This window comes from Anomaloglossus baeobatrachus, chromosome 5 (assembly GCF_048569485.1).
Source record: "Anomaloglossus baeobatrachus isolate aAnoBae1 chromosome 5, aAnoBae1.hap1, whole genome shotgun sequence".
Lineage (NCBI taxonomy): Eukaryota > Metazoa > Chordata > Amphibia > Anura > Aromobatidae > Anomaloglossus > Anomaloglossus baeobatrachus.
The window spans coordinates 173,316,406-173,342,322 of record NC_134357.1 but is presented as its reverse complement, the minus strand read 5'-3'; the positions used below and the strand labels follow the sequence as shown (position 1 = coordinate 173,342,322).

At 39.5% G+C, this 25,917-nt stretch overlaps 1 protein-coding gene across 2 annotated transcripts in view; it reads left to right on the top strand.

Annotated features, from left to right (window-relative positions):
- The window catches only part of NRG3 (neuregulin 3), a 1,464,760-nt gene that overhangs the window by 1,328,432 nt on the left and 110,411 nt on the right, over nucleotides 1–25,917 (top strand). For both annotated transcript variants that reach the window (XM_075349019.1, XM_075349018.1), the window contains exon 8: nucleotides 5,270–5,440. In XM_075349019.1, coding sequence (XP_075205134.1) covers nucleotides 5,270–5,440 — 171 coding nt within the window. The remainder of the gene's footprint in view (nucleotides 1–5,269; nucleotides 5,441–25,917) is intronic.

Genomic DNA, 25,917 nt, shown 5'->3' with positions numbered 1-25,917 from the left:
TTAGCAATTTTCTGTTGCCGGTGTCAAGTGGATTAATTAGTGTTACAAGGTCTCAGGTGTGAATAAGGAGCAGGTGTGTTAAATTTGTTGTTATCGCTCACATACTTTCTCAATGTGATGACTGAAAGTCATGACACCTCATGGCAAAGAATTCTCTGAGGATCTAAAAAAAAAGAATTGTTGGTCTACACGATGGTCTAGGCCATAAAAACATTGCCAAAACTCTGAAACGGAACTGCAACACAGTGGTCAAGACCTCACAGTGGTTTAGCAAGGCAGGTTCAATTAAAACAGGCCTCAGCATGGCCAACATGAGAAGTTGTGTGCAGGTGTTCAGTGTGATATTCAGAGGTTGTCTTTTTTAAAATAGACATGGGAGTACTGCCAGCATTGCTACAGAGGTAAATGGGGTTGGTGGTCAACTTATCAGTACTCAGACCATACACCGCACACTTCATCAAATTGCTGTACATGGCTTTCATCCCAGAAGGAAACCTCTTCTAAATATGATGCACAAGAAAGTCTGCAAACAGTTTGCTGAAGACAAGCAGAATAATAATATGGCTTGCTGGAACCATGTTCTGTGGTCTGATGAGACAAAAAAAAAATCTATTATTAAGATGTTGTCAAGCGTGTATGGTGGCAACCAGGTGAGAAGTACAAAGACAAGTGTGTCTTGTCTACATTCAAGTATGGTGGTGGGAGGGTCATGGTTTGGGGCTGCATGAGTGCTACCAGCTGTAGTGAGCTACATTTCATTGAGGGAACTATGAATGTCAACATATACTAAAGCAGAGCATGATCCACTTCCTGTGGAAACTTAGCCGCAGGGCAGAATTCAAACATGATAATGATCCCAAACACACCTCCAAGATGACCACTGGAATGCTAAAGAAACGGAGGAAAAAGTGCTGGACTGGCCAAGCATGTTTCAATACCTAAACTCTTTCAAGCATCTGTTGTGCATTCTTAAATGGAAGGTGGAGGAACGCAAGGTCTTTAACTTATAGATGTCGTCACGGAGGAAAAGATTCCAGTGGCAACTTGTGAAGCTCTAGTAAACCCTATGCCTAAGAAAGTTAAAACTGTGCTTGAAAATTATAGTGGCCATGCAAAATATTGACACTTTGGGCACAATTTGGCCATTTTCGCTTACACTTGTACTTACTTTTGTTTTCAGTAGTCTAGATATTAATGGCTGTGTTATGTTATTTAGAGGACAAAGCAAAGTTACACTGTTATACAAGCTGTACACTGACAAATTTACAATGTATTAAACTATAAAACTATCATATCTTCAGTGTTGTCCCATGAAAAGATAGAAAATGAAAGTGATGTACTCACTCTTGTACAGTGCTGTATAAAAAATAATTTTATAGCATATGTCTGTAAATACTTTTCATCCTGACATCTTATTTAAAATTCCAGTATCCACACAATGCAATACAAGTAGAGATGGGCGAATAGTCAAATATTGGGGTTCAGATTCTTCTTTCCGAATAATTTCTATTAATCTTGTATTCGCACCAAATAATTAACCTAATGCACGTCAATGGGAAACTCAAATAATTTTCTGGTAGACCTTGATCTGGTAGGGCTGTAGAAATGTTGCAATGGAGGAAAAAGTGCTGAAACTTAAAAGGAACAGTATGGGGAAAATGCCTCGATGCATTTCTGACTGACAGTTTATTTCAGGGAATAATGTTGCAGGGAATTGCAGGGGTTAAATCAGGATAATTATACTTACAGATTCAAGCAGCTGTCACTAAACTTTCTGGTCCCATCATTAAAATTCATGAATATGTACTGCTTTCCCCTCCCACCTTCTGTATTAGTGTCTGTGATTGATTGAAATCCAATTTCTCTCGCCCACGCTCTGTGTCAGTGTCTGTGTTTGGTTTCCCTCACACTAGCTGTCTGGATTCTTAGAAGTGAGGTGTAAAAATAAATGATAAATAATTAGAAAAAATGTCCCAGGGTCCCCCATATTTTGATACATAGTACAGATAAAGCATACAGCTACAGGCTGCATCCCCCAGCTGCACGTTATCTTGGCTGTGTAGCAAAATACGAGGGACCCCAGGTGATTTTTTTTTAATGATGTGAATAAATAATTTAAAAAAAACGTTGGGAGGTCTCCCACAATTTTGATACCCACTCAAGATAAAGCAGAGAGCGAAGGGCTGGTGTTCTTAGGCTGGAGACGCCCATGTTTATTGGGCCCTCCCCAGCCTAAAAATAGCAGCCTGCAGTTGCCCCAAAATTGTCACATCCATTAGATGTACCAATTCTGGTGCTTTACCTGGCTCATCCTGATTGCCCTGGTGCGTTGCCAGTCGGGGTAATATGAGGGATAATTGACATCTGCGAATTGTCAAGAAAAATCACAGCTGTCATCAAGCCCATGGTTAGTAATGGGGAGGGGTCTATAAGGCCATCATTACTAACCCTGTAAATCAAAAGAAATAAACACACAGAAAAATCCTTTATTTTTTAAAAAAAAAACACATTCTTTCTTCAACTTCTTAACCCCCTGAACATCCCATGCATGTTCCACGCAATCCACAGACATGACATCCCATGGCGATCTTGGTTCTACTGCATCTAAGGTCGCTGTGCACGGTCACATTAAAAAATTGTGACTGATCACTGCGGCGTGTGGAACACACTGGTGGTGCCACAGTTGTAAGAGCAATGATGTCAGTGAGTTCATCTTATGTCACAGCTGTGGTTCCCACAGTACTCCAACTGTGACCTCAGTTGAACTGACCTCTGGTTAACTCACTGAACTCAGTGATCTCCCCTTTTCCAATAAGCTTGCCGAACAAGTTTAGAGCACTATCTACTTACAGAATACTACTACTTGTGCAGTTATATGGGCATGATGTGAGACATGTAATGACAAACAGTGTGCTCTTCTCACTGCTGTGTGATGACATATGCTGGAACACAGCAGACCTGAGTGTGATTGTAAAACAACTTGTAGCTTTCTTCTATGGCAGTCAATGTGAGGGGAGGGCAAAGCAGAGTCTCATTAAAAACACTTCCATTAGTTCTCCTCTTGTAACGCTGCCAGCTCTGCCAATCATAAGCAGACATTCATATATAAGGGGAAATGTACACGCTCCCGCTGTTGCTTAGAAATATCTTTGCTCAGACATAATGGCAAAGTCTATCCTCTTCACTGCAGAGTGATTACATTTTCTATAGCACAGCAGACTTGAGTGTTATTAACAGCTTTCATCTTTCATCTCCAACAGTGTGTGTTGGAGGAGAGGCAATAGACCAGTGTTGGCAGTACACCTCTTGCTTTGGCAATATTAATGTTTATTTGGTCCTGAAAATAAAGCTTATTTTAATTTTAATTGGACAGGAAAGTTTCTAGATGTTTTGTAATGAGACTCAACTTGTGGAGTACTGTGTCACCCCACACTGATGACTGAGATGAATGCTGAAAGCTATCAGTTAATCACACTCAGGTCTGCAGTGCTCCATCAGATGCCATCACTCGGCAGTGAGGAGAGCAGACGTTTTGTCATTATGTCTCACTCTGATCTTGTTCTAAGCTATGGTGGAGGCGTGTTTTTCTCTCCTTAAGGGCCATTTACACACTGCGACATTGCTAACGATATATCATCGAGGTCACGGAGTTTGTGACGCACATCCAGCGTCGTTAGCGACATCACCGCGTGTGACACCTAGGAGCGACCTTAAACGATCACAAAAGAGTTAAAAATCGTTGTTCTGTAACACATCGTTCATTTACCAAAAATCGTTGTCTAGTCAGTAGCGAGGTTGTTCGTCATTCCTGCGGCACCACACATTGCTACGTGTGACACCGCAGGAACGACGAACATCTCCTTACCTGCGTCCGCTGGTAATGAGGAAGGAAGGAGGTGGACGGCATGTTCCGGCCGCTCATCTTTGCCCCTCCTCTGCTATTGGGCGGCCACTTAGTGACGCTGCAGTGACGTCGCTATGACGCCAAACGCACCTTCCCCTTGAAGCAGGGATTGTTCGGCGGTCACAGCGACGTCGCTGACAAGGTATGTGCGATAATGTTCGCTATGGCAGTGATCACCAAATGTTGCAAGAACAACGGGAGCGGGTGCTATCGTGCACGACATTGCTAGCTATCGCTGGCGATGTCGCAGCGTGTAAAGCACCCTTTAGTGTCTTACTGCCTGTTTAATATTGGTCAGCATCAGAATGACGAAAATGTTCACGCCCTCAGTGAAATCTCTTTGGTAATACCCACTTGGACTTTTAAAAAAATTAACTGTTTAGGTGCTGAATATTTTGAATGCTAATATCTCCACAATGCAGAGCCTAAATGAAAAATAGATTTATTCTGCTCTGCAGCGCCTATTGCGTGTTTCCAGCTAAACATGATACATTTGGTGAAAGGACTTCTTTAAGAAGTTGGAACATGTGCAGAGTTATAACAAACAGCCTATACAGCTGACATTCTCTCTAAAGCCTGCTTTACACGTTGCAATTTTGCATACGATTTCGTATGCGATTTGCAACGCCCCCATCGTATGTGAGGCACGTTCAATTTGTTGAACGTGCCACACAAATGATTAATCCCCGTCACACATACTTACCTTCCATATGACCTCGATGTGGGCGGCGAACGTCCACTTCCTGGAGTGGGAGGGACGTTTGGCATAACATCGACGTCACGCGGCAGACGGCCAATAGACGCGGAGGGGTGGAGCTGAGCGGGACATAAACATCCCGCCCACCTCCTTCCTTCCGCATTGTGGGCCGGGAGCCGCAGGAGGCAGATGAGATCTGTTCGTCATTCCCGGGGTGTCACACGCTGCGATGTGTGCTACCCCGGGTACAATGAACAATCTGACGTGCAATTCTAGAGAAAGGTACGATGTGTATGCGATGAACGTTTTACCGTTCAATCGCAATCACACATACCTGTCACACACTGCAATGTACCTTACGATGACGGATGTGCGTCACTTATGACGTGACCCCGCCGACACATTGTAAGATACATTGCAGCGTGTAAAGCGGGCTTTAGAAGAAATGCTTATAAGCTTCTGAAGGAGCCTGGTATAAGAATTATTTCTTCTACATGCTGCACTATGAAATTAGGTAGATTATGATTCCACTGAAAACTGTATAAACTACATTGCAGTCATAATATGGGCCTGTGAATATGCTTTACAATTTGCACTATTTAAGGTATTTCTCAGTATGAGTTAATAAACTACAGATACAAAAATATTGTGTATTTTATTTGTTCCAGGGGCCTTTCTACATGTTGCAGCCCCAGCCAAAGGAGTAGGATGCTGCAGAGAAATGCCTTTCGGAGAACTCCACCACTGCCCAGGGGTCGCCTCAATGGAATTACAGGACCAGCATATCAGCAGCTGGAGGAGCCAGGACTTATAGATCAGGACACAATACCTTGCCAAGGGTAGGTGATGAAAACTACTGGAGCATGAAAATACAATATCAATCTCAAGATTAAAAAGGAGAAGCTTATCTGCTTTAATCTTGTGAGCTGCTATTTTCTTATGTTCCAAGAGCATGAAACATTAAAATCAAAGAAATATTTTAAACATTGATAGCCAGAGGAGATAGCTCCTTTAGTTTTGTATTGATTCTACAGTGAAATAATATCAACTTTCCTAAAAAAAATTTTTATTTTTGATTCATTATCATTTTCAAACTTTTTTTGTGTATATTTATATTTAGTTTATGTATATATTCCAAATAGAAACTAATGTATTACTTACAGTCTGTGTGAATACCATTAACCATATATACCTGGAACAAATACTTTATATTGAACATATTTATTTCTTTGAATTGTTTAATTAAAGAATATGTGGAAATTATCAGGATGGTAAAATGCTTACATTGCATTTCTATACCATGTTTGAAATTCAATTTGTGTTTCTTAAACCCCTGGGGTAAGCAATTTCCCTTTGCACTCTTTACTTCCAATGTGAAAGGAAAATTGCTTCCCCTAGGGGGCTAAAACTGCTTATGATGATTGAAATATCTTAAATTAAATTAAAATTTAAAATTGCAGAGCTTTGTGTTTAAGCAGTGGTTACATACTACTGCGGAAGCTCTTTAACATCCTTATAACATTTTTTTTTATTGCACAATACATGAGATGCGTTTGTTTTACACATCTAATTACAGCTACTTTTTGTGGTACTTAAAGGAAGTAGCTTACTGTCTATTTATTGCTGTGGCTGTGCTGCTACTTTTTTCGTGCACTTATGTTCTAGATTTTAAATGGTAAACATGTTGATAGAAATAACATGAACTTCAGGATGATAAAAAAAACACAAATCTTATTTTTGAAGGGTTTTGACTGCTCTTTTCCTCCTCTTTGCTGATAGCTAAAAATAAGAAAGATGGAACTTAGCAAATAAAACATGTCACCCAAAAGAGACTTAAAAAGTCTGTGAGGTTAATGAGGGAACCCATTCGTTAGTGTGATTACAGAGAGCACAAGAGAGTGGTGTTTTAATGCCGCGCCAATAGATCACTTCAGATGATGTTCAGACCAGTGTTACTTTATTGTTTTCCAGGTCAACGCGTTTCTGGGGCATCTGCCCCCTTCATCAGGACCACCAAAGAAACAGATAACATCCAATCTGTCTAGTACAGACAATGTATACAATATATAGACACATTGACATCACAGGCACATCCCCTAAAGAAAAAAACGAGCGGGAAGGACTGCCACGTTGCATGGAATGACGTCAAACAAACACTTAACATAAAAAAAAAAAAAAAAAAAAAAAAAAACCAACACAACAAATAAAAATTAATAAATAAAAATAAAATGTCATATATCTGATTGAATGTGACTGTGACAAACGGTACGTGGGGAGGACGATCCAAGCCCTCCATAACCGCATCAATTCTCATAGACATAATATTAAAATAGGGTATATGTTACATGGTTTGTCCCGTCATACCACCATTTTCCATGACAAGAAAATCGCCTTGAAAGTGACCCCTATTGAGCATGTACCTGTGTCAGTTGCAAATAGGATGGAGACCCTAAACAAAAAAGAGACGTACTGGATTTATAAACTTAATACGTTAAAACCCCATGGCCTCAATGAGGTCACAGACCTATTTCACTGATGTATTTTAATATTTGTTTGGTGTATGTTTTATGCTTTCTTAGGCGATTTTATGTTGTTTTTATTGTCATAACTTGTGAAATTCTGTGTATCGGTTTTAGTGGACCACCAGTTTTACTGTTTGTATATGTGTATATTTATGGTTGCTTATGCAAATTTTTTATATTTATATGTTGGTTAAATACCCTGATTTTTAAGGTTGTACCATATTCTATCTGTTTGTCCCACACGGGGGTTTGTGATTCTCGCCGGTTCACAGGCGATGTGCTTTTAAATCACTATTGTTAGTTTTGTGGTTTCTTTGACCCTAGTATGATCTTAGCGCGATCATGAGTAATCTCATGGTCGGCTCAAAGTCTGAGGTTATACGGGTTCTATAGGTTGTTGCAGGGCGTCTATGAATTAGATTGGCTGAGCATGCGTAATGGTTTTGGTTCCCACGCTCCTGCACTCCCGTGAACTTGTGCCGGCTCATTACCTGTACTTTGCTTCGGCGCATGCTCTCTTGCTTTTTTTCCCACGGTCTTGTCCTGGGTTGAACTGCGGTCTGAGTTCACAGATCAGAAGCGGTTCTTCTGAATCTCTTTAGTTCTTTCGTTAGGCACACTGCACTTGCTGTTTCATGGTGGTGGTTGAAAGATGTAAAAGCACAGGTGGCGGCAGGTTATAATGCCGTGGCTTTGAAATGTCTGAAGTGGATTACACATATTAAATCGAGGGTTCTCATCCCTCCCTTGTGAAATCGCTGACTTGTCCGGCGTATAAGACAAGTTTAATATCCATGGGTGTACACGTATTATTTCACATATTGCAGATGAATGGTTTTACACACTTTTCTTTATTTGTCTTTTATTGCGCACATATATATATATTTATTTCTCTTTTACACAATACGGAAAATAATGTGTATCCCTGTATAAGGAAATATATGTTAATACATGTCAAATATGGATGAATCTTTATTTTTATTTTTATTTGTTGTGTTGGTTTTTTTTTTTTTTTTTTTTTTCTTTTTTTTTTTTTTTTTTTTTTTTATGTTAAGTGTTTGTTTGACGTCATTCCATGCAACGTGGCAGTCCTTCCCGCTCGTTTTTTTCTTTAGGGGATGTGCCTGTGATGTCAATGTGTCTATATATTGTATACATTGTCTGTACTAGACAGATTGGATGTTATCTGTTTCTTTGGTGGTCCTGATGAAGGGGGCAGATGCCCCAGAAACGCGTTGACCTGGAAAACAATAAAGTAACACTGGTCTGAACATCATCTGAAGTGATCTATTGGCGCGGCATTAAAACACCACTCTCTTGTGCTCTCTGTTATCTACCGTTTTGGTGGCTGCAGCCTTGGATTGTGTGATACATGCGATTACAGTAGTTGTGGCTTCTCACAACTACATCTGGTGAGTAGTTTCACTCCCCCACCCCCACCCCTCACATATTGGGGTAAGACCCTATGCGCTTGTTTTTCCACAGCTTTTTCTCCGTGTTAGTGTGATTACAGAAACCTCAGTGTTAGGGTATGGTTCAACTTGCATTTTGCACAGATGAGTGCAATCCAATAAAACATCGGATTGCTCCCAATCTAGTGGAAAACTATGGGGTAGCGTCCATCTGCGATTGATTTCTCATGTCATAGCGGTATGCAGAATGAACCATAGCATGCTGCGTTTGGCACCGAGTCTCGGCTCACGCACCACCATACAAGTCTATGGGAGTGTGTGAAACATGCAGACTGCAGTGCAATGTATGCAGAAACAGGCTGCGGAGGAGAGGAAAAAAGTGTTCTCTCCGCAGCTGTGATATGATTGCAACATCGCTTCACAGTCGCATGACCCTCGGCTGATGCTCACAGCAGAGTGTGATTAGCATATCACTTCCAATGCTCTTGCATCTAAAGCTATATACTAGTGAAACCATACCCTTATTGACATAACAGTAGGCTTCTATTACATTGCAAAATTTTTCTTAAACAGCACTAATGCTAAATGAGGCTTAAGTACAAGACATGATCGAATAGATGTGATGCAAGAGGACTTTTGGCATAGTGAAAGTGCATCAGAGTTGACACCTAAGCAATAAGGATAGGCAATGAAATCCCCAAACATTGGACAAAAACCCCATGTGGTAAAGTGTTGTAGAACTGCAAAACTGAAGAAGTTGATAGTAGCAGTTTGTGAAAAGATTTGTTTGATAGGGTGAGAGAGAGATAGGAGAGGTGACAGCAACAATGAACAAGCGGAACCATATCCTTTATCTATAGAAATTGGTCCTTTTGCAGAGGGAAGAGGATGGAGAGCCAAACTTTGTGACTATCACCTTGCTGTAGCTCCAATCTATTTGTTACTTTTAAGAAAATCATAAATATTTGCTTGTGAATTAAAACATTTTAGAAATGTCGGATAGGTAAGAAAAAGGTCTCAAATAAATAGTATCCATTAAGGTCCAAAAAGTGCTGTATACATTTCACAAAAGGTTTCCTTAAACACTTGAGCGCTCTGAGATCTCATTCTTGACTGTATGAAACAAACAAAATTACACAGCAGTACTCTCTAAGCGCCAAGACATAGATATGCAAATGGGAAATGTTTAACTGTGTTAATGCTATAAATAATATTATAAGAAAAATAAAGGTTCATTGAGCACACATTGGCCAATTCTTGTGTGCCCATCAACCGCAGCACCTTGATGTTTCTTTGTTAGGACCATATTTATGGCTCAAGCACACGTTGCATATTTGCATGCATCCTGCATCCCCAGCACAATCTATGAAGATTGTGAATGATACATGCGAACGATGCTTTTATGAACGCAGCGATTTGGGTGCTAAAATTTTTACTCAAATCAGTGTGTTCATAAAATGAGCATGTCCATTATTCCGTGCACTATGGATGAAGCTCCCACTCTATCTATGGTGGGGGCAGCAGCCATAGCGCATGAAATCGGTATTTTTCTACAAAAAAAATGCATTCATTATGTAGTGTTCCTTCAGTAATTTGAAGCGCACATGTGCTTTCAAATCGCTGCAGAATATTCAGCAGTTACGTGCGCATGAGCCCTTAAGTGTCAAGCCTCTCCTGGACTAAAAGTCTACAAATATTTGAGCAGAGAGGATCTGGCACTAACTAAAACCACCCTGTGGCTTATGGGCAGAGAGCATAGTCAGAATACAAAACTGTTTAGACCTCAAATATATACTGCAAAAACAAAAAACAGCATCTTCAAAATGAAACATAGGAAGTGTGAACAGGTGGCAATTGCTATAACTACATGAAACACAAACAAGAGGATACAGTAGCACTCTGTAAGCACCAAGACATAAGCAAAAATAGAATATATGAAATTTTAACCTTCCTTAATGTTATATAAAATATACTTAAAAAAACAAAGCTTTTTTTGTTCAAAAATTGACCAATTCTTGTGTCTTGTGACGGGACCCTATCGTAGTGTCATGCCTTTCCTGGACTAAAAGTCTACAAATAAATGGGCATATAGTATCTGGCAGTAATTAAAACATCCTGTGACTAATGGGTGGAGATCACAGTCAGAATAAGAGGCTATCCAAACCTTGACAGGTTGATAACTTTTTAATTTCTACTGTCAAACTGTGACAGCAAGATGTAACCCTTGCTGGCTTTATTGCTAGTCAATTATGCTGTTATCGACAAGCTTGTGACTTGAGAGCGGGTTGTTGATGGGTTGATATGGCAGCAGGGGGTCTTCTGAAGACCTCCATGCTTGTTACAGCAGGGCTCCTTTGAAACCCAGCCAGTGGCCTGGCTTCAAAGAATGCTATGAAGTTCACTATGTACAAGGGCGCAAAACATTATATCTGTCCCAAAATCTTATCAATAAAAATGTTGCCCCACCAAAATTAAGCCATACTGCTCCATCCACCAAAAAATAAAAATGTTACCTGTCTTGGAAAATGGCGACATGACTCCCCAATTTTTTTTATTCAAACGTCTGATTTTATTAACCACTAAAATAATAAAAAATTTACATATTTGGTATCGCCATACTTGTACTGATGTGTATAATCTTGTTACTAGGTCAGTCTTACCTCAAAATCTACCCTGTAAAAACAATTACCAAAAAACATGTCAGAATTGTATTTTTTCCCATTTGGAATTTTTTCCCCAACTTACAGTACAATATCTGGTAAAATGAATGATGTAATTCAAATGTACAACTTGTACTGCAAAAAAAACTTGTATGTCTATGTGTAAAGAAAAATTTAAAAAGTTATGGTTCTGGGAAGAAGAGGAAGAGAAAATGAAAACCCAAAAACAGAATTTAGTTTCATCGTTAAAGGGGTTAATATAGCTATGCTAATGAAAAAATCAAAAGATTTTGTTCTTGGAAGAACAAATGTAAAATTAAAGCTCAAATATTAAAATGATCTTGTTTTATTAGGTAGATTGTCAAAGAGATCATCAATAGAGATGATAAGTACCTTTCATAGAAAGGAATTGAATTGTATTTGTATACTCAAAAAATTTGCATTTTTACAAATAAGAATTTCTGTAAAATTGCAATGAGTAGATTCAGCAATGGTAAAAACCCAGCAAAATTTGAAAAAAGGATCCCTTATACTCCCGTCATCACTCACTAGTGCCGCCCCTCCACTGTTTGCTGCCGGACATCTAGCCCTGTCTGTTCCTTCCCCCTGTTGCATTTCCCAACCTGTTCCCTCTATTCACTGTGGGTAGTAGGTCAAGATGAAACAAGCATGTGATGGGAAGTGACCTTTGAGGCCTGGTTGCTGCCAAAAATCCCAGCCTAGAGTGATCAGGTTAAAGAAGCAATAGAAGAATCAAGAAGTCTGGATGGTGGGAAGCACAGCTCTGATCAGTTAATCTTGATTTTACCACCATAGCTCCAGCCTGTTCACTCCAGAACAGGACCTCTGTTCACAACCAGGCTGTATGGGTCACTGCATGTCTGTGACATTACAACATGCAGCATGCAGTGACCTCAGAGGCCTGGTCATGGCTGGAAATCCTGGCGTAGAGTGAACAAGATGGAGCTACATTAGCAGAAATGCCCTAATGATCGGAGTGAGGTGAAGGCAGGTGGGTGAGCGGTGAAGTGCATATAAGATTCTTTTTTTATTTTTCATTTAGTATACACTGTGGTTTGTAGAAAGCCCCAAAAATTATAGGGGGCATTCAATCTCTCAAGAATAACTTCCATAGTAATCACATTTCCTATGTAAAATCATGTTGATTGGGAGAATATGAATTTTGGCAGATCTGCTCATCTGAAGTCATCAATATGAGGTTGTTGGGTATGCTATAGCAATACTATAAATCAGCTAAAATCTTTGCCAGAGAGGCCAAGACATAAACACTGTACTCAGCACCTTTGTACATTGATTATAATCAATGTATTTGCCACTGAGCATTACTGCTTATCTTCCATAAACTACTGTACTTTAGTGATTGGGAGCAAAATTTCAGTGATCACTAATTAGTGATCACTGAAATTTTGCTCCCAATCACTAAAGTACAGTAGTTTATGGAAGATAAGCAGTAATGCTCAGTGGCAAATAATTAATGTACTGGGCTGCTGTGGTTCTTCCATACACTGCTTATCTCACTGCTTCTAGTATACTTTTTAGCTGATCTGTGGAAGGTAGGGGCTAGACCCCACCAATCTGATAATATTGACCCATTCTACTGTAGGTTTCATTATTCCGGTCGCCCCTTATTGAATTAAAGTCGTCATAGAAATTGGATTAGCTGCTGCTTGAGAGAGAACTCTCAAAAACCAAAAGCAAGCTCATTAGATTGTGGCAGCGAAGGTATGTATAGAAAATATTTCACATACTCATTTATTCTATGCTACTAACCATTACATTAAAGGTAGGATATCGGATTTTTTATTTTTGTATTAATAACAGTGATTATGAAATCAAGTATTTTAAATACAAAATTAAACTCACTGTTTATTTAGTTTTTATTTAATTCTAGTTTTACTAAAGCACTGGGGGCTGCCATCTTGGATTTGCCGTGTGTAACAAGTTGCTCATCTCAAATATGGCAGCCCCTGTGCATAATAGACAGTAGTTGGTCTCTGACCTGATCTCTTGCATTATGTCTGCTTCCTGCTGTGACCTGGACAAGCCCTTTGGACTGTCCAGATCACAACAGAGGGAGGAGATCACCACCATCTTTGTGGAGCTCACAGCGTATGCTGTGTGCTGCACTTTTCCCCTGTCATCCGTTTGGGTTGTGAGAGTACTGGCCCCGCTCTTTCCCTCGCCTCCGCTCTCCCCTGATGTCACCCCTCTCGCTACCGCTCCTTCCCCACCGCTCTCCCTGCCACCGCCCTTCCCCCGTTCTCTCTCCATCTTCTCCGCTCTCTCCCCACTGCTACCGCCGCCCCTCCCCCCTGCCGCTGTCACCGCCACCTCCCGCCGCTGCCCCCTCTCTCGTGTGCTCACCTCGCTCCGACGGAATACAGCAGAGCGCGGTATACATCAGGGTGCAGAATACAGCGGCGCACGGAATACAGCAGAGCACAGTATACAGCGAAGCGCGGTATACGGAGGAGCACGGTATACAGCAGGGCCCAGAATACAGTGGCGCACAGAATACAGCAGGGCACAGTACTGTATACAGAATACAGTGGAGCGCAGTATACAGAGAAGCACGGTATACAGCTGGGCGCAGACTACAGTGGCATATGGAATACAGCAGAGCACATTATACAGCAGAGCGCGGAATATAGTGGAAAGCGGTATAAGGAGGAGCACAAAATACAGCAGAGCATGGTATACAGTAGGGCGCAGAATACAGTGGCGTACACTATACAGTGAAGCGCTGAATACAGCAGAGCGTGGTATACAGAGGAACACAGAATGTGAGTGTGCGTGTGGAAGAGCATTGTGAGCATGCGTGTGGCAGAGCATTATGATCATGCATGTGGCAGAGCATTGTGGGTGAGCGGACTTGTGGAGGAGCATTGCGGATGAGTGTGCATGCGGCATAGCAATTTGGGCATGCGTGTGACAGAGAATTAAAAGCGTGCATGTGAAAAAGCATTGTTAGTGTGTGTGGCAGAGCATTGTGAGCGTGCATGGGGCAGAGCATTGTGAGCGTGCATGTGCATGGGGCAGAGCATTGTGAGCGTGCATGTGGCAGAGCATTGTGGGTGGGCGTATGGCAGAGCATTGCGGGTGGGTATGCGTGCGTGCGGCATAGCATTGCGGGCATGCGTGTGTCAGAGAATTACAAGCGTGCGTGTGGCAGAACATTGCAAGCATGCATGTGGCAGACCATTGTGAGCATGTGTGTGGCAGAGCATTGCGAGCATGTGTGTGGTAGAGCAGTGCGTGCGTGTGGCAGAGAAATGCATACGTGTGGCATAGCATTGCATGTGTGCGCCAGAGCACTGTGGGCAGGCGTACATGCATGTGGCAGAGCATTGTGGGTGTGTGGGCAGACATGCGACAGAGCATTGCGGACGTGCATGCGGTAGAGCATTGCAAGTGGGCGTGCGTGCGGCAGAGCATTTCTGGTACGGTACGTGCAGAGGGCTATGTGGGGTGCTCTATGCAGCTGTCCTCGATGATACTTTAGACATTAGGATCACTTTGCGGTCACAAACAATATGGCTTCACACTGTGATCCTAAACTTAATCTTCTCTTATCCTTTGGGAAACAACCAGATTGTGAGGGGGAGCTGTGACATCACACACAGGAGAACAGAGTCCACCCACTTTTACTGCAGTTGTAATGTGAGCTAGTTCCACAGTAGTTCTACAGTAGGATTTCAGCAGCTGCTCCCTCTAGTGTTTAAGTGTGGAAAATATCAAACTTTTCATTTATTTTTTAATATTTTGATTAATTAAAATGAATAATAATATTTTAACAAAACCTTAAAGCATTAATACTTTACATTTTTTTAGTTATTGACTTTTTTCTTTTACAATACCTTCCCTTTAAAATGTATCAGTAAAGTATATCAGTAAAGAGTAGTTTAATATTTCTATGTAATCTTATCAATCATATATTACTTAAAATATACAGTATCTAAATACTTGATGCTTATACCCTTGTAACTATTGATTTGTCTGGCAAACATAACTTCACTGTACTCATATTAATTCAAAGGGAATCTGTCAGCAGGGTCTTGCTATGTAATCTGAAGTAAAGGTTAAAATCCTGAATTGAGAGATGTGTCACTTATTAGGCTGTGTGCTGTTGTTTAGTTGTAATAACATTTTTATCATCAGCAGCTTATCACTGCTCAGACTACAGCAGCGTGTGACCCCTGTTCCGACCACACCCCCCTCTGGTTTCACTTTATATAGATACAATGCTGTGGTGTGGGCAGGTTATTTTTATCAGCATTGTTACATACTACATCTTAGAACTCTGATTGTCTCACACCTCCTGCACCCAGTAAACAAATTGACACATCATTGGAATCAGGGTCTTTTTTCCTACTTTATGCTGCTTTCAGATAAAGCTGCAAAAATCTGGTGACAGATTCCCTTTAAATTTTCGATCATATAATACAGGGAGCCAAAGTGTGATACTTTTCTAGAAATCATGATATAGACAACATCATTAAATCCAAAACTTAAATTATCTTTGCATTAAGTTTCTTCTTATCTTCTTCACCATCCTAACCAGATGTTAATTGGACTAAACACATTTCTCTTACTGCTGCTGTAATATGACTTATCAGTTGCTATAACGCTTCCGATGAGACCACTCATAAAAAGAACAATACTTCAGAGCAAATAGAATTTCGAAAGATTAAGCCAAAAACTAATAACATTTCTTCTTTTTAATGAATACATTCAGACAGTTAGCCAATCTAATTACATGTTATCTATAAACAGGGATCTTACAGTGTCTTCCATGTAATTCTTTCTCGAGGGAAAGAGTACAGTACACAAATGGATTTTTTATTCTTTCAGCATTAGTCGAACAGCTATTGAAGAAATATTGTTTTCCTGGATCTTGCTAAAAACAAGAAATATTTGACATCTTGAAAGCAAGAAACATTCAAAGAAATTCGTAATGTAAGACCGACTGCTGTGTATTATAATTGACACTTATTCTGATTGACAATCGGGAAAAAACAACAAGTTTTCTTGAGATTTGTCAAGTCATCATCATTACTGCTTACATTATCTTGATGGGTGAACCTTTTAAAACTGAATTTAATTTTACAACATATCTTTGTGAGATGCATGATGGCATGAGTGATAATTCCTTCTCATAGTAATAAACATGCCGTCAGTTCTGCAGTAGCTATGTATCTTAGCACAAAGATGGCATTGGAAAAGTACAGGTTTATTATTCTTAGAATATGCTGCATAGCAACCATCTGCCTTCAGCTTTTTTACATCTATGGTGATAAGCATAAAAAAAATATTTATTTTTTTTTTTTGCCCAAATACTCAAGATTAGTTGGTCTATCCAATGGCTTTATTTAAAATTAATAAACAACATTAACTGAACAGACAGAGGTAATTTTTCAACAACACAAATTATTAAAATGGCATAGTGTTAGTAAAAACATACAGCACTGAAATTGATATTTGATACTAAAATTGATATTGATATTGATATTAAAAATGCTCTCAATTTTCAAGGACTGAAATATTTTTATTGTATTGTTTATTGTCCATTGAGCATTGTAACAGCCAATCCTGCAGTCTATAAATGGTGGCTGGGCACTCTCCAATAAAGATTGTAAACTCTGCTCTAATACAGATAGGATTAATGCATCTCACCACTTTCAATGTCCTGTCTTGCCTATTGCCTGCCATAAAATATATAGGCTTTTGTCTGGGTACTTACTGTGCCACATGCCTTGTGATAATGCCATGGGTCTGTGTTGGCACCCTGAACTGTGGCTTTGTGAATCCACCTTGCCAGTTGAGCTTAAAGTATAGAAGGTGTTTGAGATATAACTGCCAATCAAACGGTCAGCCGGACCATTGTTAGTCAATAGGTTTATTCTATGTACACTGTGTGCACAATTTTTAGGCAACTGTGTATTTAGACCAAATTTAATATTTTAAGTATATTTTCAAATTCCAAAACATGAATGCTTATTTGCTTGAGGCATATCAGTTGATGAGTATTTTTCTGAGGAGGGAGGGTGAGGCCTAAGGATATGAAAGGAAATGAAAACTTTTTATCAAGGTGTACAGAATTATTAGGCAGCTTGTTTTCCTCAGGCAACATGGATTAAAAAAGATTCAATGGACTCTGAAAAGTAAAAAAAAATTGTTACAAAGCTCACGGAGGGATGTAGCACTCTTGAATTTGCTAAAAAATTTAGACATGATTAATGATGAGTGAATTGATCTGTGGAGGATCAAATTTGAGCCAAATTTACTGAAATTTTCACACTCATATAATTGTCAATAAGATTTTCTGCTTTTGAAAAATATTCAGACATGCTTCACACTCAGTAAGCGGGCTAATGGTGTCTGGCATGGCAGTGCAAGCTCCCCATAATGCCCGGTGGTGATCCAATCACTTGGTGTAGCGCAACCAATCATTGGGGCTATCACAGGCAGTATATTGCAACTTAATAGCTTTTTTTTGTTCTTTTCAAAGAGTGACAAAAAGTAAGTGAACTATTAAACCACTTATTGCAGATTTTGTGACTAATTCTGAATTCAAGAGTTGCTTCTGTTTATAAATGAAAGTATGATCTGTGTTTAACGCCTGATATATATTTTTAATAGAGGAATCTCCAAAATCTTTAAACTTAAACACAAGTGATTACCTACCAAAGTGATCACGTTCTTTAAAACAAATTGTTAAGCCCCATTCAATCCTTCAATAGTCTGATATTAGATTCATACACATGGCCAGCGGCCAGTTACATGTTTGCTATTTGGACGTGTTTCTACCTAGATTTCCTTGTCCCATCCTCTTAGGTAGAGGACGTGGACTTTTTTATTTGTACCCACAGGGTCCTACTGCACTACTGACACAATCACATTTCAGTCTCTCACATGTGCACAGCAAAATTGAAGCCTGTTCCCACTGAAGGGTGGAACAGTGCAGGGAGGGATGGCAGGCATAATGTGCAGATGTGAGATTTCTGGCAACGGACCTGATGTCACAGTGACACCAGGGAAGAAAAGGGGAGGAGGAATCCTGTAAACACATGAAAACTAGAAGCAGGCTTACCTTTGGGCAGCACACACCCCATAGATAGAAGAGAGAAAATATAAAAGAGACTTTTTGCAAACATCCCATCATGCAGGAGGCATACAGGTATGGCAAATTTCATCTCTATGCTACCTGTATACCCATAATAATGATTAAAAAAAACACAAACACAACAGGGTGACAGGTTCCCTTTAATAAGTTTATTAACTCTTTTGGAAACTGTACACAAGGATTTTATGTAAAGGTATGGTGAGCACCTTGAACCCACAGGTTCGTCATGGAAATTTATAATGTTGAGCCATGAAAATGCAGAAATACATTGTTACCACAACAAATTTTTAATTTTTACAAAGGTAACAGGAAAAAATGGACTATATAATTTATTGGGTAATTTCTCTTTAGTACATTGATACCCTATATGTGTTAGAAAACTACTGTTTGGATGCATGGCAGGCTCCAGAAGAGAAAGAACACCATTTGACTTTTGGAGATACTATATAACTTGGCTGGAATAGATAGAAGACACCATGTTGCTTTTGAAAAACCCCTGATGTGCCAAAACAATAGAAAACCTCCACAAGTGACCACATTTTTGAAACTAAACCACTTGAGGAATTTATTTAGGGAAATTTTGAGCATCTTGAATCCACAAGTTCTTCATAGAATTTTAAAACAAATATACAATGAAAATTAAAAGTTATTGTTTTTTTGCAAATAAAATGTTGTTTTAGCCCCAAATTTTTCATTTTTATAAGTGTAAGAAAAGAAAATAGACCGGATAATTTATTCTTCAATTTCTCCTGAGTACAAGGATACCCAATAAAAGGTAGAAAAAAACAATAAACCTTTGTTTTGGGCCCACGGCAGGGCTCATAAAGAAGGAAATGCTATTTGAAATTTGGAGTGAGAAATTGTCTGGAATAGTTTTTCGCATTTGAAGAGATTCAAGACAAGAAGAACCTCCCTAAAAGTGATAAAATTTGGTAAAACCCCACCCCTCAAGGAATTTATCTAGGGGTGTGGTGAGCATCTTGAACTCATAAGTATGTCACAGAATTTTATAATACAGGCAGGGAAAATTAAATATTACCTTTTTTTTCCAAAGAAAAAAATGATGAAGGCCAAAATGTTTAATTTTCAAAAGCGTAACAGGAGAAAATGTACAACAAATTTTTTTTATGCAATTTTTCTTGAGTATGGCAATACCCCTTATGTGGTCGGAAACTACTTTTGGGGCACAGTGCAAAGCTCAGCAAGGAAATATTACCCTATTGGAGTTCAGATTTTTCCTGAATTTTTTGCGGGTGCCATGTCACATTAGCAGAGCTTCCGAGGTGTCAGAAAAGCAGACTGCCACATAAGTAAGCCCAATTTCCAAACTACACCTCTTATTGAAATCATCAGTGAGCATATTAACACCACATATGTTTCACAAAATGTAATACCATTTAGCAATGAAGAAAAGAACAATTACATTTTTACCACTAAAATGTTGTTTTAGCCCCAGATTTTTCATTTTCAGAAGGGAAAATAGGTAAAAATGACCACATAATTGTTGCATAATGTCTTGTGAACTTGACAATACCCTATATTGCACTATATAGTCAAGAAAAACAAGTTAGACCAAGAGTTTACATTTTCAAATGGGTAAATGTGGCAAAATGGCACCACAATTTGTCACAATTTTTGCTCAGTGTGACAGTATCCCACATGTGGCTGTACAGTATTGTTTGGCCACACAGCAAGACTTTTGAGGGAATAAGCACCATTTGAGTTTTAGTGAGCAGAGTTTCCTAGAATAGTTTGCAGACTCCCTATACAAAGCCCTATGTGTCCGAAGAGCAGAAACTCTCAAGTGATTTCAATTTGGAATTGCACCCCTCTAGGTTTTCTTCTACGGGTGCAGTGATGATTTTAACTCCATGAGTGTTTTGCAGAAACAAGCTGCAATGAATAAAATAAAAATCTGCAATTGTAGTGCCCAGTATATTGTAGTGTCCGTACATTGAGTCCAGCTTTAGATTCTGGAGATCTGCAACTCATAAATTAACTGGGCTTTCCTTGCCACAGAAATGTGAATCATGTTGGCGCCAATTGCAGTTTAGGCACAGTGTCAAGCTCAGAAGGGAAAGATACATTTGGATTTAGGAGCGCAGATTTCCTTGTGCTTTTCCAGAATCATTGTGCTACCAGTAATATAGAAAACCCCCTATATTTCTGTTATCAGATAATGAACCTGGGTAGGGGCTTGTTTATTTGTGGGTTGAGTAGAATCTTTTATTGGTTGCACTTGGAGGTACAGAAAATTTTGGATCAGTTTACATGTATCCTGTGTTCTACTCTGAGCACTTACATCATGCTCTCCATTTAAATCTAATAAATATGTGATACAGATGAAACTTCCTACAGATCAAATCACAAATGAGACAGCAGAGATACTATGGACTGTGTGTGGCTTCTGTTCAGACGTATCTGGCTTTTAAGATGTGTTAAAAGATGTTGTTGACCACACTCTTATGCATCTCTAAAAAGCCAGGCATGACTAAATCATAGGCCAGAGAGAGACCCAAGAGCTTCCATATGCTTCAGTATAGGAAAACTCTTTGTTTCCGTCACGTATTTCAACGATTTACATGGAAAACACGATATAAGCGCTCAGCGTATAGCTCAGAATGAATTAAATCTGAGCCTTAAGGGGGCTTTACATGCAGCAATATTACTAGTGAACTAGCAATATCGCTGGTGTAAGCACCCGCTCCCGTCGGTTGTGCATCACGGGCAAATTGCTGCCCGTGGTGCACAAAATTGTTTGGAGCCGTCACACGTACTTACCGTTCTAGCGATGTCGTTGTTGCCGGCGAACCGCCTCCTTTCTAAGGGGGCGGTTTGTGCAGTGTCACAGCGGCGTCACTAAGCGGCCGCTCAATAGAAGCGGAGGGGTGGAGATGAGCGGGATGTAATGTCCCGCCCACCTCCTTCATTCCGCATTGCCGGCGGCCGCAGGTAAGCTGCAGTTCGTCGTTCCCGAGGTGTCACATGTAGCGATGTGTGTTGCCTCGGTAACGACGAACAACCTGCCTGCTGAACAATCACCGATTTTTTAAAAAGGAACGACGTGTCAAAGATGGACGATAAGGTGAGTATTTTCCATCGTTAATGTTCGTTCCTTGCTGTCACACGCAATGACGTCGCTAACGATGCCGGATGTGCGTCATGGAATCCGTGACCCCGGCGATATATCGTTAGATATGTCGTTGTGTGTAATGAGGCCTTTACTGCGATCCTTGGAAAGCCGAATAAATAATTTTTTTTTTACCCCGTTCACCTTGTGGCATAAGTGATAAGATGGTCTTATTCTTTCTCAGTGTGATTATAGCAATAGTAGATTTAAATGTGTCTTTTATGCTTGGCTACTTTTACACACTAAAAAAAGCTTCTTTTTTCTCAAAAATGTTTTTGCATTACCATATCATGAGAGTTATAATTTTTCTATATTTCTGCCGACAGAGTAATCTCAGGGCTTGGCTTTAAGGGATGTTTTGATGGTTTCATCGATACCATGTTTGGAGACAATATTTTTTTTTCTCTATATATTCCGATTTTTTGAGATGCAGAAATACAAAAACAATTCGGAAATGTTTTTTTGGATGTGATCGAAGTATTTCACTTAGTGATAAAACTGTTAGGACAGCTTTATGCTTCTGGTCAGTGTGGTTAAAGTGATACCAACATATATGTTTGGGGTTTAGGCACTTTTACACAATAAAAACTATTTTATAGAAATCATTTTGTTTTTACATCACTGTATTCTGAGAGATATAGATTTCCAATGAGGATACTGTATGGCAGCTTATTTTTTCTGGGATAAGATGGTGTTTTCAAAGATACCATTTTTATTTACAATGTATCACAAAAGTACACTACTCACATTTTTGTAAATATTTCATATATTTTTATGAGACAACATTGACGAAAGGACACTTTAACAGTGTAAAATATTCAGTATACAGCTTCTATTACAGCGTTAATTTGCTGTGTACCCTAAATAACTCAACACACAGCAATTAGTGTTTAAACCACTGTCAACATAAGTGAGTACACTCCTAAGTGAAAATGGCAAAATTGTACCGAATTAGTCATTTTCCCTCCCCAGTGTTGTGTGGCTCATTAATGTTACAAGGACTCAGGTGTCAATGGGGAGCAGGTATGTCACATTTGCAGTTTTCACTCAGACACTCTCATACTGGTTACTGGAAGCTGAACATGGAACCTCATGGCAAAAAAATTCCCTGAGGATATATAAACGAATTGTTGCTCTACATAAAGATGGTCTAAGCTGTAAGCATAGTGGCCTAGACCACACTGCAGTTTAACAAGATAAGTTTCACTCAGAACAGGCCTCACCATGGTCAACTAATGAAGTTAAATGCACGTGGTCAGCATGATATCCATAGATTGTGTTTTAAAAATTTACATGATGCCAGCATTGCTGCAGAGGTTAAAGGGATGAGGAGGACAGTCTGTCAGAGCTCAGACAATACATCTCACACAGCATCAAATTGCTCTGCAGGGATGTCGTTCCAAAATGAAGCTTCTTCTAAAGATGATTCAGAAGAAAGCACAAGAACAGTTTACTGAATACAAGCCATTTAAGTACATGGATTACTGGAACCATGTCCTTTAGTCATGATGAGACCAATATAAACATATTCAGATGGTATCAAGTTTGTGGTGGCAATCAGGTGAAGAGTACAAAAAACAAGTGTGCCTTTCTTAAAGTTAAGCATGGTGGTGTCAATGTGATGGTTTGGGGCTGCATGAGTGCAGTACCAAGTATGGGGAGATACAGTTCACTGAGGGAACCATGAATGCCAACATATACTGTGACATCCTGAAGCAGAGAATGATCCACACCCTTTGGAAACTGGGCCGCATGGCAGTATTCTAACATGATAACAAACACCTCCAAGACAACCACTGCCTTGATAAAGAATTTGAGGGTAAAGGTGTTGGGCTGGCTAAGCATATCTTCAGACCTAAACCCGAATAAGTATCTGTGGGTCATGTTTAAATGGAAGTTGGAGGAGCAAAAGGTCTCTAACATTAATTAGCTCTGTAATGTCATCATAGAGGACTGGAAAATATTTAGAAAAAATGTGAAGAAGTACTCAATTTTGTATTAGTTTGTCACTTTATTATGATATTCACTGTATAGGTTAAATTGTGTGTCAGACTTATATATCAAGTCGTTCTGGATGCAGCATTATCAAATTATGTACTTTAATTGTTTATTTTTATTTTTAAATAAATATCCTTATTTTTGGTGTAATATTTAATATTTTTCAGGTAGTTAGATACTTTTGGTTTACATACTTTGTGCAAATTTATTTGCTGCAAATCATTTTTTTTTATACAATTCAGCAAAGTTGGCGAATTCCAAATGAAAAAGATCTGCTTGTATCTACAAAACAATCAAAAGTTTTGTTGTAAAGAGTCAACAGGGTTACAAAAAAATATTTTAAGAACAGTATTTGGGGCTTTTATCGTAGATTTAGTAAGAAGTAGAGATAAGCGGACTTGTCTGCCAAGTTCGGCCGGACTTTAAACAAAAGTTTGGTTCGAACCCAGTCTTGACCCAAACCATATATGTCAATGGAGACCCAAACGTCTGTGCTGTAAAATGGCTGTACAATGGTCATAGTAATGGCTAGGGGGCTGCAAAAGGACACAAAATAGGGGTGATTGCTTGGCAAATAGATGCAGTAGGGAATGAAAAAAAAAATGTGTGTGGGCCCTCTTATTTTTGATAACCAGCTCATAAAGCAGCTGTTGTCTCTTTTACATGGTTATTAAAAATAGGAGGGAACCCCACATAATTTATTTTCATATCTTTATGGTTCACAGCAATGGACAGGCAACCTACGCATGCAATAAAGCTTTTGATTGTCTTTCAACAAACTTTATTAACACGCGAACATTACATGAACACCAAACTCGGACAGATATTTTTCTTTTAAGAGTCCATGCATGGGTCTAAGCCTCGGACACCCGGTGTCTTGTACGAAAACTGGACTTTACAGTTTGACTTTGCTCATCCTTAGTAAGAAGTCTTTTCCCAATGTTTGTACTAGGGTCCATTCCCAGTATTTCACTACTGTCAAGAATTCTAACCAAACAATGTAGTTGTATTAGACACTCTTAACACACAAATTATTATTTTTTTCTTGTCTGGAAATATACTTAAATTGTAGACTCAAAAATACTTTTACTAGATCATTCTTTAATATTAATATTAAGGATATTGCACTGTCTCAGTATCTTAATTGCTTTATATTATGCAAATGCTATAATTTAAGCTCCAAGGAATTCTTCTAACAGTGCATAAAATTATTTATCTGATCCTCTGGTCTTTCCAGTGACAGGAACAAAATATTTCCAAAGCCTACAAGAGTAAAATTAATTAAGTAAACTATATAGCATACTATCCCTCTCTGTTCCACTCAGACTTTATTTGCAGTTATTTTCATTTTTTCTCACTAAACAGATAGAGAGAAAGTTATTGTGTAAAGGAAAACATATTTTTTTCAATGAATATTGATATGTTTGTAGTGTTTTCTTATACTTGCATTCATTATTTGAGGGGTTTTTTTTCAGGTCACTTTTCTTTGTTGCCTTGATATTCTTTGCCAAATCCTTCAAAATTGTTCATGTGGTTTATGAATTTTGCACAAAGTGGAAATTATTTTTCTTACGTATGCTCTCCAAAATAGTGCAAAACTTGTCAAACTACAATCTGTCATGCATAAAATCACTGAGGTGGGGTGCAGTTAAGTTCTACAGCAGGGCAGTGAAGGCATAGCAGACATGGACCACAGCTGGGTGGTGCAGACACAGAAAACGTGGACCGCAGTAGAGTGGAGCAGGGACCGCAGGTGTCTTCCACAGCACACTGGTACAGGTACAGCAGGCTTAGATCGTAGCAGGGTGGTGCAGATACAGCAGGCTTCGACCATAGCAGAGCTGTGCAGGTATAGCAGGCTTGGACCGTAGCAGGGTCGGTGCAGGCACAGTAAGCTTGTACCATACCAGGGTAGTTGCAGACCCAGCAGGCTTGAACCATGGCATTGTGGTGCAGGCACAGGAGTCATGGAGTGTAGCAGGGTGTTGCAGGAACAGCAGACACTCAAGACTTCAGGTTCAAAACACTAACAGAACTTTATTCACAGATGCAGGACACAGCAGGGCTACAGGAACAGGACACATAAAAAGGTATCAGGGGAACACATGGACAAGACAGGTCCAGGGTAGACATCAGCATGCTAGAACTAACTACAATTAGGACTGGTGCTGGATATAGGCAGGCCAGAGAAACAAGGCAGGATAAAAACAAAGCTAAGTTATGGAACCTAAAGAGGTTGCTTGGCCTCATACATCAGGGAAAAGGAACTTTTATACAAGATGCCTCCAGCCATAGGCTGGGGACACCAATTCAAGGTGCGCACACCACCCTAATATGAGGAAGGTGAGCACGCGCACCCTAAGCTTTAACCAGGAACCCAACAGGACAAACTCAGAACTGATAGATCTTGTCATAAGCAGACTAGTTGACTAGTTTTCCTGTATATCCAC